The sequence below is a fragment of the Notamacropus eugenii genome, chromosome 4 (assembly GCF_028372415.1).
Source record: "Notamacropus eugenii isolate mMacEug1 chromosome 4, mMacEug1.pri_v2, whole genome shotgun sequence".
Classification (NCBI taxonomy): Eukaryota; Metazoa; Chordata; class Mammalia; order Diprotodontia; family Macropodidae; genus Notamacropus; species Notamacropus eugenii.
Genome location: NC_092875.1, coordinates 29,709,678 through 29,723,826, shown reverse-complemented (window position 1 = coordinate 29,723,826; position 14,149 = coordinate 29,709,678). Strand labels below are relative to the sequence as shown.

Sequence of the window (14,149 nt, the reverse complement as noted above, 5' to 3'; positions counted from 1 at the left end):
CTGACACCCAGCAGGCAATGCACTTTCATTTGCTTTTTTGGTCCTGGCGATGGATTTGATCTGATCCACGCGCACACTCTCGTTTGGTTCCCCTTGAGAGCAATAACGCTCACATTCAGGTCAAGTAGCTAAACGTACAATTGGGATACTGACAAGAACTGGTCCACCCTGAGGCCTAGGAAAGGCATGACTGGTAACTGCACTTCTCACGCACAAGTGGACAGTCATCCTCGTGCACTGGCCTTTGGCTCCCCAAAATTCCAGATCCCCACCTGCCTCCGGGTTCAATTTCTACATCCAAGGAAGAAGGGAGAGGAGACAAGGCAAAGCTCACAGGCAGGGGTACATGCCGGCATGAGTGTGCATGAGACATGAAAATAAAAAACAGGCTTGCTGAGAACACTTACAACATAATTCCTTTGCACCCAACTTTTCAGAAGTGCAGGTTTTAAATAAAACAGGGTACATCTGTCACTTTAAAGGATTAATATGAACTGCAGCTAATGAAAATTCATGGGCACCTGGGGGTCATTGTCAAGGCAAATGTGATCTACCTGAAAGTCAGAGGTATAGCTTCAGAGGGTATTTCCAATGCTAAAGTTCATTTCCACTGAAGTGCTAAACTTCAGGTACCATCAATGTTGGAAAAATCATACAGAATGAGATAAAGGACTAAACCCATGATGAAATCACTCAGAATAAAGGTTTTTTCAGTTTGTTTACTTAAGTGTAACATAAAAATTCTGCCATGTTTGTGCCAAACGGCACAAAATAGAGTTGAAAATTGCTCCTTAAATACCTTGTTTTATTCTCCCCTAAAAACAAATTTCTTGACATTTAAAATAAATGTAACATTTGCATTTTCTCTTTGTCTGAAAAAGCAACTATATCCCTGTACTCTCAACACTTATCAAAACGTAACTTTGGACAAACTAGAAATGCTGAGCTGATACTAATCCATTCAAAGTAGTCTCTGAGAGAGTTCCAATTTTTTGACTGTTATGATAGATAACGTGGGCCTTATAACAACATTTCCAGCAGTTCTTAGGAAGGTGGGCAAGGATGCCGGGCAAGGATGCCAACTGTAGGACAGTCAGTGAACAGGGTTTGGTGAGGACTAACATCTCACACAAATTGCTATATATCACTTGTTAATGACAAAAGGGACAGAGAGAATTAAGCAGTTCAATCTGAGTGAAAGGATTCATTGATCTGGCCGATTCCACAGGCATCTCTTTTCCACTGTTTCTTTTAATCTCTGCATTCTATGTTTGTACAATTCTGCAGAGCAGTCATAAAAAAAGAAAAATGTTTAATTAAAAAAACTAGAGTGAGTGCCTGGCTATCATTATTCATTTTCACATGTGTCATGCTTGAGAAAGCTTTGCATATTTTAAAAAGCTATGGGATCTACTAAAACTGTCACACTCCCATCTCTGTACACTCTGTATGTCCACATTTGAGTAAATCAGTGCAGCCTTTATGGGTCCATAAAACTCTTTGACTCATCCCTGTGACATGGTGGTTTTTCCCCTCAATTTGTTCTCATTACCAGTTGAAGTTAATGAGAAGGTATTAAAGAATGATTTGCAGTGAAATTATATTTCTTCTTCAGAGCAGCCACACAGTTATGCTGATTTTCTGTGCTCTCATTTAATAGTCTGATTTCTTATGAATGTTCTAGAAGGCAATTCCTCCTACTGTGAACATGCACAGAGAACTACTTTTACTGACAAGAAAGTATCAAAATTGGGTCATATATCTGAAAGTTGATCAGTGGAAACTGACTGATATCCAGGATATTTTCTAGAATAATACTGAAGAAAACTGATGCACACATGAAAATACTCTACAAACTTTTTCAATGAATCCTCACTTTAAAATACAGCACCATTCTTTCTAGAAAAGCAATATTAGACAACGAAAAACAAGTCAAATATTTCAAGTGCCTTAAAATGAGAAAAAAAATTCTTGCTTTGGGACACAGAGTTGAAAGTGTCCAGTCATTTTTGGAAGGCCAATCAAAATAGTGACTTTTAATTCTTAGTTTTAAGGGGAAAAAAGAGGTGCCCATGATGTTAATACAGGGAATGAATGAAGTCAAAATGAAGCTGCTATACTCACTTGGAGGATAAGGAACTGCCATTCTCCCATCTTTGCCCAGAGGTCGGTCTTCGGCTCCTGCTGTGGGGATTTTTGATGACCGTAGTGCTGGTGATGCAGCCTGGAAAGATATTTGCAGGGAATACTTTATTGGCAAAGATGTGGCAAGGGAGAAGAGTTGACTATGGAGGCTAGAACAGGTGGGATCAGGTACTATCTCTAACATGCTGTGCAATCTTAGACACCTCACTGAACCTCCGAGCATCCCCAGGCAATTCTCAAAGGCGAATTAATCTAAATACTCCTCACTATCTCTCACCCCACCCTGGAGTCCAAGCTAATGCCAAGACCTGCTGGACCTCACCTTTGCAGCATCTTTTGAATCTACCCACTCCTCTCCTATGACAATGCCCCACCCTGGGCCTGGTGGTCAGTCCAGGTGCCTCTTGTGCTCACCCTCTCCATGCCAGTTCATTCTCCATTCAGTCACTAAAGTGATTTTTTTTCTTTTTGTAAAATTAAATTATTTTATTTGTTTTCAGTGTTTGACAATCATTTCATATATCTTAGATTTTTCTCCTCCCTTCCTGAAATGGCTTACAATCTTATGTTCTACATGTACATTCTTATTAAATACATGTTGCATAGAAGAATTAAGAAGAATGGGAAAAATCATAAAACAAAACATGATACAAAAGAAAATGGTCTGCTTCTATCTGTGATCCAATTCCATAGTTCTTTTTCTGCATTTGGAAGGTGTTTTGCCTCAAGAGTCCACTGGAAATTTTTTAGGTTCTTGCATTGCAATGAAGTACTAAGTCTCCCAGAAAAATTCCTTGCTCACTGTGGTTGATGCTATGTACAAAGTTCTCCTGGTTCTGCTCCTTTCACTCAGCATCAGTTCATATAAGTTTTTCTAGGCCTCTCTGAAATCTTCCTGTTCATCATTTCTTACAGCACAATAGCATTCCATTACAATCATGTATCACATTTTATTCAGTCATTCCCCAATTGATAGGCATCCCCTTGATTTCCAGTTTTTGGCCATCACAAAGAGTGTTGCTATAAATATTTTTGTACATGTGGGACCCTTTCCCATTTTTATGATCTCTTGGGGATACAGTCCTAGAAGCAATATTGCTAGGTCAAAGGGTATGCACATTTTTGTAGCCCTTTGGGCATAGTTCCAAATTGCTCTCCAGAATGGCTGGATTAGCTCACAGCTCCACAAACAATGAATTAGTGTTCCAATTCTCCCACATCTTCTCCAACATTTATCATCTTCCTGTTTTGTCATATTAGTCAATCAAGGTATGATGTGGTACCTCAGAGTTGTTTTGATTTGCATCTCCTAATCAATAGTGATGTAGAGCATTTTTTATATGACTGAAGATAGTATTAATTTCTTCCTCTGAAAACTTCCTGTTCATGCCCTTTGACCATTTATCAACTGGGGAACGACTTGTATTCTTGTACATTTGACTCAATTCTCTATCTATTTTAGAAATGAGACCTTTTATCACAGACACTAGCTGCAAAAATTCTTTTCCAGTTTTCTGCTTCCCTTGTAATTTTGGTTGCATTGGGTTTGTTTGTGTAAAAACTTTTCAATTTAATGCAATCAAAATTATCCATTCTGCACTACATAATGCTTTCTATCTCTTGTTTAGTCAAAAATTCTTCCCTTCTCCATAAATCTGATAAATACACTATTCCTTGCTAGTTGTATTTCTATCCTTAACTGAGTTTGCCGTTCCCTCCTTGAACCCAATCAGATGAGAGTAAATCTCATACAGTGCTCTTCTCCCTCTCCTCTTTCCTTCTACTATAATATATTTTTGTGCTTCTTCCTATGATGTAATTTACCTTTTTCTGACTCCTCCTTTTCACATCTCCCATTACAATCCCTTCACTCTCTTAAATCTCATTTTTATCATGACATCATTTTACTTTATACCACTCCCTCTATCTACGTATATCCCCTTTATATATCATAACAGATATACAATTCTCAAGATTAACAAGTATCATCTTCCTTTGATGTAAACAGTTTGCCCATATTGAATAGCAAGGTTTTTTTTTTCTCTGTTTACTTTTTTATGCCTCTCTTGAGACCTGAGTTTGAAGACTGAATTTTCTATTGAGCCTTTTCATCAGGAAGGTCTAGAAATCCCTCATTTCACTGAATGTCCATCTCCTTGCCGGAAATATCATGCACAACTTTGCTGGGTAAATTGTTCCTTGGTTTTAGTTTCAGTTCCTTTGCCGTACGAATCACCATATTCAAATCCCTCCAATCTTTTAATGTAGAAGCTACAAGGTCCTGTGTGATCCTGACTGTAGCTCCTTGATATGTGAATGATTTCTTTCTGAATGTCTGCAGTATTTTCTCCCTCACTTGATAGTTTTGCAATTTGGCAGTGATATGCCTTGCTGTTTTTAGTTTGGGGTCCCTTTGAGGAGGTGAACAGTGGATTCTTTTGATGACCAGTTTGCCCTCTGGGTCTAGGACTTCTGGGCAATTTTCCTTATGATTTCTTGGAAGATATTGTCCATGCTCTTCTTTTCATCATGGCTTTCTGGTACACCAATAATCCTTAGATTTTCTCTCCTGGATCTATTTTCCAGGTCAGTTGTTTTTCCAATTAGATATTTTACATTTCCTTCTATCTTTTAATTCTTTAGATTCTGTTTGACTGCTTCTTGATGTCTCATAAGAGTCATTAGTTTCTACTTGCCTGATTCTAAGCTTTGTTTTTTTCAGTTAACTTTGACATCTCCTTTTCCATCTGTTCAATTGTTCTTTTGAAGGAGTTATTTTCTCCAGTTAGGTTTTGTACTTCCTTTTCTATTTGTCCAATTTTCCTTTTAAATTGTTCTGTGACTTCTTTTTTCATATTTTTAACAACACTGGTCAGTTTTTTCTTCTATTTCTCCAACTTGGCTTTTAAAATCTTTCCTGAGCTCTTCCAAGAAGGCTCTTTGTGCTTTAGACCAGTTCATATTCCCTTCTGCAGTTTCAGATGGGAGTACAGTCTCAATGCTGACCGCTTTGGTAATCGTGTTTTGCTTCTTTTCCCTATAGAAAGATTCTATGGTCTTTCCTTTTCTGCTTTGCTTCTTACTCATGATGATCACCCTTTTCCTGGCTTTTAAAGTAGATCTCTGCATCAGGGGCACGGGGGCTCTGTCCCACAGTTCTTGCGCCTAAAACTTGAGGCATTGTGTGTTGTGGCCTCTGCTTCTTTCAGCCAGAAGCGAAAATGCTGCAGCTTACCTGGTGCTGAGCTGGCTGATGCTGGAAAGCAGAGGCCAGGTGCAGTCTTTTTGGATTTCCCTGGAGTTACCCTGGAGCTAGCTGCATTAAGTGTGGGGGAAGGGTGGTCTGGCTACAGGAGGTCTCCTCTGCTGAGCTACAGCATAGGCAAGCTCAGCAGCTGGTGATCCTGTCTAGGCTAGTGTCTTCTGGATTCCCCTGGGGTGCTGAGGTATGCCTGAGGTCCTGGTGTTGGCGGTTGTTGGCTTTACCCCCTGGGGCTCAGGATCTTCTCCCAGTTTGCTGAGGTGGGGATATCTGGGACAGCTCTGTCCTGCACTGGTCCCTTTCAGCCACAGCAAGAGGTACCCTCCTTAGTGATTTTCCTAGCCTCACATGCTAAGAGACTTTTTACCCCTTCTGCTGTTCCCACTGTTCCAGGGTTTTTCCTGAGGAGGTATTCTCTGGGCTCTTCTATGTCAACAAAAGGAGGGAGATAGCAATTACCAATCACTCTGCCATCTTGGGTCCTGGAAGTATCACAGTCTAAAGTGATTTTTCTAAAGCTCAGTTTCAACTGTGATATACCACCCCCACCATCTCCATTCCTCCAGGAGGCTCTCATGGCTCCCTATCACTTCCAGTAGCAAATACAAAATGGGTTTAAAGGGTACCCCCACCCACCCTTCCAGTCTTCTCACACCTTCCTCCCACAACATGTGTTCTTTGATCCATGGGCACTGGCCTCCTGGCTAGTCCATGAACAAGATACTTTATCTCTTGGTCCTAGCCATTGTTTCTAGCCGCCCCAATGTCTGGAGCACTCTCCTACCTCAGCACCACCTACAGACCTCCCTGGCTTCCTTTAAGTCCCACCTAAAACCCCACCTTCTACAGGAAGCCTTCTCAACCGCTCTTACTTCCAAGGCCTTTCCTCTGTAATTGTCTGCTATTGATCCAGTACAGAGCTTGCTTTGTATCTATTTGTTTGCATGCTGTCCCCTCCATTAGACTACAAGCTCCTTGAAGGCAGGGACTGTCTTTTGGTGCCCCAATGTATACCCAGCTCTTACACTGTCTGGGACAGCAGGTAATAATATTTACTCTGTGATGAAATAAAACACTGGCTAAATGAAAATCATAAAATATCATTTCTAAATTAAAATTTCTGCATGAAGGCTAGTTCAAAGATTCTCTAACAGATCTAGGTGATCCCTCAACCTCCAAAGTCCCACGATATTTTGGAAGATTTCACAAAGCAAACTTGAAAAATGTGCAAAAAGTGAGAAGTCATGTATCGGATGGCAAGGATGAAAGATACAATGTACTCTGAACTTTACCATTTTTGCTAAATGCACAAAGCAGCCTGTAAAACATTCAAAACTGGAAATTGGGTCTTATCTTGCTCTGATTAGAGAAGTATCATGAATATGTAAAACACCAGCTTAGCCCCCAAACTTAACTTTACTCATTTTAGTAACAGTTTGTTGACAACATGTTTTCTGACTGTGGATTTGATTTAGCCTCTAGGATAACAGACTCACCCCAAGTTCATCCTCATCAGAATTATCAAAGATGTTGTCCAAGTCATGAAGTGAAGGGGCCAGATCAGTCACCTGCGTAAGGCTGCTGGGGCCTGCTCTGCTGGCAGCACTCTCTTGACGGACATCTATGGGAAAGGAGAAAAAAAACCAGGGCCCACAAAAGCAGGATGAAGGATGTCAATGGTTCTTTCTTTGTCAGAGGAGGAAGATGAACAGCTCTTGTTGTGAGAGAACTCAGCAGATATCGCATATGGTGCTGTGCTCTATGAGCACAGTAGAACTGAAACAGCTCAAGGGAAACACAGGATGCTCAGATTTAGAGAATCCAACCCAAATGTTCACATGGACTATTTGTGCCTGGCCTGTGGTAGAGCATTCCAAGCTCATGTTGGTCTGATCAGTCATAGTTGGACCCACTGAAGTTGGCTCTAGCATAGTGATGTCATTTGATCCTCTTTAAGAACGAAGGACAACCACCATCGGGGCAAATGAACATGGATCTCAAGCAATTATTTTCCTATGGATTTTCTTACATTTAGAATCAGATTACAATTTGATCATCAACTGGGAAAGGAAAAGTAAAACAAAGTAAAACAATATGTGAAAGCTGGTGGTAAGTCTATGCTAAAAACTTGATTGCATTAATGGAAAAGAACCTTCTCTCTCACCTTATTTTACCAGCTATCTAAAGAGTGCAAATAATATTTTACATACCTGTTTTTGGAGCAGAACTGAAAATAGACATGGCATCCTTCCCATCGGGCACTGGTGTGGAGTGACCTGGTGGAGGGATCTCTTTTGTACCCAATCCATCTTCAGACTGTGTAAGAAATTCAGTCATAATAAACACATATCCAGCAAACCAAGAGTATGATACAGGAGAGTAAGTGCTAAGAAACAGAGGATGGAGTGAGAAATCACAGGTAAAAAGGCTTCCAATAGGATCTAGGTGGCCAAGGGAGCAAAGGCTGCTTTGTACCTTGGGAATTGGCTAGTGTGGCCACTCAACCTTCATCCAGAAAGACTACTTTCTTCTCCACTCTAAGTAATTCTTAATGAAGCAGAAGCTTTGTGTGAAGCACCCTCACATAAATGTGACAGCAGGGAGAAAGAGTTCAAATCCAGCTTGTCTTATACTTACTGTGTGACCTTGGGCAAGTCACTTAACCTTTGGTTGGTCTCAATTTCCTCATATGTAAATGAGGATAACAGCCCTTATCTCCAAGAGTTGTGAGGATCAAATGAGATAATATTTGCAAAACACTTCACAAACGTTAACGCACTATATAAATGCCAGCTATTTTTATTAGAAGTATGTATTTGTCAATGATAGAAATTTGCATTTTTAAACCAGAGTACTGCATGTGGGGACATGCACACACCCACCCAGTTTTCTAGATAATGATTTCTCCTAAATACCCACAGTTACCTTTGGAATTATATATGCAAATGTGTTTATCATGGTCTAGTATTTTAAGCTGTCCTACGTTTCAAGAACAATAATAGAATTTCTCATTATTTCAAATGACACCCCCAATATTATTTTTTTTTAACAAAGGGAAGAGACCAAAGACCAAAATTACTCATAATATATATCAACTGTGAGAACCACTGTTCAAATTTCAAATACTTGGAACAACTCCAAAAAATAAACATGCAAGAATTTGTGTAGGAGAGGAGATAGGTGGTGAATTTGGGTCAACATTTAACATGGGGAGAAGCAGGATGTAAAGAGCAGCAATGGCATGTCATATCCTGGAAACATTTCTATACACTTTACATTAACAGTGGAATAATTTGAGAGACTCAGATCCTGCTTTTCAATAACTTTCAGTTCATACATCTAGAGATCTCATTTCACGGACCAGCACAGTACCTTGTTCTTCTTTAGCAGATCTTTCTCCGTCCCCAGTTTGGATTTCTTGTTGACGGTGAAGCTGTACTTGATGTCACCATCCTCAAAGGTATACGGGTCACTGGTATCGCCAAGGGTCTCTGCAGGCTGCTGCATTCGAGGTGAGGGGGCAAGGTAGCCTGCCTGCCCCTGCAGTTGCTTGTCTTCCCAGATTTTAAACCGTTTGTTAGGTTGTGCTAAGAGTCTAAGGAAGTAAAAGAAATCTACTTACTACCTGCCTAAGAGGGGAAAGATACTCTCCACTTTTGATTGGGTACATCAGAGAAGGAGTATGGGTAACAAATAAGGATGCAAACAAATCAATATGGGACAGTGGATAGGTGAAACCTAGAAAACATATTTACATTATGACACACCCAACTATCCCAGAATCTATTTGATTTATGTAACTGACAAATCAAACAATTTAATAAATTTTGGTCTATTGAGAGGGAATGTAATAAAATACGTGCTTTTAAAATTTTTTTCCAGTACATTTGTAGCACTGCTGATTTATTTCCCTAAAAATTTCTTTGGTGAGACAGTTGTAGACAAATTCCCCAGATTTAGAGCATGTACAGCCATTCACGGACCAATATATGCATGCAAGCAATATAATTGATCATATATGGAGCCTTCCTCAAAATACTTGAGTTTTGTAAACTAAAGACAAAACACCAGCAGAATAGGGAGAAATACAGGAGTGCGATTCTATTTTGTTTTGCATTAAGCAGCATTTGGGAAATTGGTGAACACGAACTGCTTTTTCTAAACCCAATGACCTTTGCTTTAATTCTCTCTTTCACTTTTCTTATTATTTAATATTTTTGCAAAAACATCTTGGGAAAGATTCTGTGGTTTACATTTGAGTTAAAAGCCTTGCTGAGAGAGAAGGTGAATGGACAGAAGGAAAGTAAGACCTGAATTTTTATAAACAGAACCTTCTTGTCAAAAGAGACCAGGCCATGAATGTGGAGTCAATTTCCTTACCTTTTCAGTGCAGTGCTGTCTGAATTTATCTCTGTCTTGACATCATATTGCTCACCCTGGAGCTCTGGAGGCCTGAACTCTGGGTCATCACTTGGTGGTAGGTGGTAACTGTGCCATTTATCAGATGATTCACAACTGGGGGGCCCAACCCCACAGTACAAGGCTGTCTCACTGACCTCAGCCAGCAGAGGCAGTCTCTGACCCACAAGAACAGTCCTGTCATCCAGGTTAGACAATGGTTGCAGTTCGAGTCCATTACTATAGAGGGCTGGATTCACAGGAATGGATGGTGGGTCCAAACTCTCTGTCTCCTGCCCTCTTGGTTGGGGGCTAAGGGTTGGAGGCAGAGGGGAAATGGGGGAATGGGGTGAATCCATGGGATTCAGATGCATTTGTTTGTTTGTGTTTCTGGAAGGCACAGCCAGCTGCTTATCGTACTTCCTACTGCTTGGGACCTCCAAAGACGAGTCGACCCCAGCCAAGGCCAGCTTCTGTCCCGGCGCATCCTGCTCCATGCATAACTCTTCACCGACAGAGGGCCTGTGGTGGAATGGCATCACAGGCCGCTTTGGAAGTTTGTCTCCTTTTTCTTGTCTTTCTGTTGTTTTGTGCTTAGAAGAGGCTGGAGGCGGCAAAGATGAAGAAGATGGTGGGCCAACAGTGAACCCTGGCTGTGATATTGAAGGGGGTCGGCTGGGTCCAACTGCACAACGCTGTTTGAAACCCTTATGCCTAGGATGACAAAAGAAATAAAGTCACCACCAAAAGGTGTCACTCCTTTCTGAGGGGACAAAAAGTGACGTTTCATGGAGCATCTGTCTATTTATATAACTCACGCTAAGCATACCAGGGCATTGCAAGCTTCCATCTTTTAACTGCCCATAGAGAAATGAGACTCAGTACAACGAAGGAGAGTGAGAGGAGGCTGACTAGGCAGGAAATTCACTTGTGCAGAAGTACAAACACTGTGCTCCTACTCACCACTGTTACGAGCCTCGTGATGCTTAAAAAATCTATTTATGTCACATTTATGTCTATTTATGTAACTGAAAGAATCAGAGCTTTAATGACTAAGAAATGCATTAATTAAAAAAAACCAAACACCACAACTCCCCCAAACAACACTTCCATCCCCAAACCTTTCTTGTTACTTCTTTCAGATAGGGACTTACAAAAGTCAGTGGATCTACAAGAAAGCTCCTTACTTAACTAACAAAATCTGGGGAGGACAAGACACTGTCTATGAATCTCCATGACTTCCTAATGAGATGTGAAATATCAAGTGAATGTACTAATACTGTGTGAGAAAGAAACAGTAAAAGCATCCTCCACTCCACAGACGCAACATCTGGCTGTGAGTCAAGGCTGCTTGTGAGGCCGGAGACCCAAGGACTGGAATTTTGTAGTCATGAGACCATTAGAAAGCCATTTGTCCTCACAGAGTCTCAGTTTCCTCATATGTAAAATGTATCACATACATCACAGGCCACTCCACAGAAGATACTTCCCCCAACTTTAAGTGTCACAAAAATGTGAGTTCTTGCCATTATTACTGTGGGTGAGAATGTAGAAACAATGTTTGTACACACACATTCAAGCAGGAGTAACTAGGCTGCTCCCTTCCTAACAAATTCATGGGCAGGTTTAGGGTTGAGAAGCTGCTCAGTGGGGCCCTGTAGGCCCTGCTGGTATTTAATCTGTACATAGAGTTGTTCAGCAGGTCAGCCAGAGCCTGCCCAGGGATAAATCACTCCAGAAAAGAAAGCCAGGCCCTTGGACTGGCATCAGAGTAACCATTGAAGGTCACCAGGGTAACATTAAATTATACAGAGCTACATGAAATGACACTCCAGTGACTAATAAAACTGATTCTAGGGACATAATGGCATGGTTTAGCAAAAGAGCCGGTTGGCCATCTTGACCTATAAAGATGTTAAACATGGAGACCTAGGGTTGTTCCATAATGTTGTTGGCTGCCTTGGAGTTGACTGGGTTTCAAAGGCCTGTCCAAAGCTGAGTGGGAAAGGAGGGTGCTGGCATTGTGGTGGGCAACATTTTCCAGGAGAACCATGCTTCCTTTATGGAGGCATTTGGCTAGACAGACAGACTGACAGAGACAGAGATACAGAGAGAAAAAGAGACAAGGAGAGAAAGAGACAGAGATAGACACAAAGAGACAGAGACAGAGAGGGAAAAGAAAAAGAAACAGTTCCTGACCAGCCTATACCACTTGTTCACAGTGAAGTACTAGAAATGAACACACACACACACACAAAGGAATGGGGGGTGGGGGTGGGGAAGAGGTGTTAGGTGGGATGCTAAGAATTTGAGGGAGGCCAGGAGAAGAGCTCTAGTTGAGGTGGCACTCTGGCTGAACCCTGAGGAAGTAAGGCATTTTAAGCAGTAGCAGTGAGGAGAGAGGACATGCTAGCCTTGGCAGAGGCAGAGAGATGGGAGACTAAACTAGGGAACAGGCTCGTTTGGCCAGAATGAACCAGAGGAAGTAATGTGAAGTAAATCTATAAAGATGGCTCAGAATATCTCTTTGGTACCCTTTGAATCCTCTCAAACTGATATCAAAAGAAATTCTTTGGCAGAGTAGAAACACTGAAGCTTTCTGAGGGAGTATGACAAAGCCTGCCCTGCACGCCCTGGTTGTGTCACTTGGGCAGCTAGTCTGGAGGACAGCTGAGGCAGGAAGGCCCATCAGAAAGCTGCTACCGTAGTCCAGGGGAGAAATGATGAGAGTGCTGGGCCATTCTGTGGGGTACAGCATGACTCTGCTCATCCATTAGGCTCCCCCACCTTCCCTGCTGCTTCATCTAGCTCCCTTGCTGGTTCCTACCAGCAGGGTCCTGTCACCACGTCAGCACTTGGGCCAGTCTTTCCCACCTCTACCCCTATGGTGGTTCAGGTAGTGCCTCTAGGGAAAAAGCTGCCACATATCTGGGGTGCAACTCTACCCCTCATCAAGACTTTTTTTTCTGGCTCACTAACTACCTTCCAGCTTGATCTGTTTCAGAAGGAGATTTTTTATTAAGACTTGATAAGATTTTGCAAATTAGGGGAGCATAGAAGAAATTATCTGTCAGATCTTTGGCTAGGGGAAGAGATCATGAACAAACAAGACGCAAGTTCATGGGAGATAAAATCAATAATTCTGAGTATACAAGATTAAAAAGTTCTTGCACAAACAAAACTAGTGCAGTCAAAATTAAGGGGATAGAAGGAAAAAATTTTACACACGTTTCTCTGGTAAAAGTCTAATTTCTCAAATATATAAGGAACTGAGTCAAATTTATAAAAACAAAAGTCCTTCTCCAACTGATAAATGATCGAAGTATATGAACAGGCAGTTTTCAGAGCAAGAAATCAAAGCTATGAATAGTCATGAAAAAATTCTCTAAATTACTAATAATTAGAGAAATGCAAAATTAAAACAAATTTGAGGTGTCATACCTATCAGATTGGTTAAGGTGACCGAAAAGGACAATTACAAATACTGGAGGGGATGTGGGAAATGCACTGTTGATGGAACTGTGAACTGATCTGGCCATTCTGGAGAACAATCTGGAACTAAGGGGTGCTTGGGTACATGTATTTGGCCCCCAATTCTAAAATCCCATTTCTTTTTAAAAATCCCATTTCTCCCTAGACTCAGAATATTATCTCAGGCATATTTCACCAGCCCAAGGACAGCCTGCCCTAGATCTCTGTTCCTGATGCAGTAGCCACCTGTGTACTGGCTGAACTGGCTGTGTACTGGGTCATAATGACATTTACCACTAACTGACCAATCACATGTATGCTAGACTTGGACATACCTATACTCCCTAACATTAATTTTGTCAATTAATTTTGTTGTCCAGACATTGACGAGAGAAGCCTGGTTTTTCCTGGTCAGCCCTGACAGCTGGTTGACTTAGTGACATTTCAGGTCTAAAACCACACCTCCAGGTAGACCCCTTGGGCTATTTCCTGATGAATTCTGGGTAAAATATCTATGCAGTAGATACCAAAAGTGCATGTTCCTTTAAGAACTGACCACTCCTTACCCACTCCCTAATCCCACCCCAAAATACCTAGTTAGCATATATGGCACAAGTGACACTATAGAATATCCTACATAAACTTTCCCTGTACCCCTTTAAGGTTGCAGATTCCCTAAGAACTCCTGCCTGCTGAAAAGCGTAATCAATCTTTACCTCGACTTCAACAATGCTTGAGTTCGTGAATTCTTCTCCAGACGACCTGCCCCTGATACCCTGTCTTTGTGGGGGCCTTACACCTCCCTTCCAGTCCTCATCAGAACTATGCCAGAATGGCCATAAAACTGTACGTACAATTTGAGCCAGCACTACT

At 41.3% G+C, this 14,149-nt stretch overlaps 1 protein-coding gene across 7 annotated transcripts in view; it reads right to left on the bottom strand.

The window, feature by feature from the left end:
• The window catches only part of MED13L (mediator complex subunit 13L), a 415,471-nt gene that overhangs the window by 52,289 nt on the left and 349,033 nt on the right, over nt 1-14,149 (bottom strand). For all 7 annotated transcript variants that reach the window (XM_072600340.1, XM_072600342.1, XM_072600338.1 and 4 more), the window contains 5 exons: nt 9,788-10,519; nt 8,780-9,002; nt 7,618-7,723; nt 6,904-7,028; nt 2,125-2,224 (listed from right to left, as the gene is read on the bottom strand). In XM_072600340.1, coding sequence (XP_072456441.1) covers nt 2,125-2,224; nt 6,904-7,028; nt 7,618-7,723; nt 8,780-9,002; nt 9,788-10,519 — 1,286 coding nt within the window. The remainder of the gene's footprint in view (nt 1-2,124; nt 2,225-6,903; nt 7,029-7,617; nt 7,724-8,779; nt 9,003-9,787; nt 10,520-14,149) is intronic.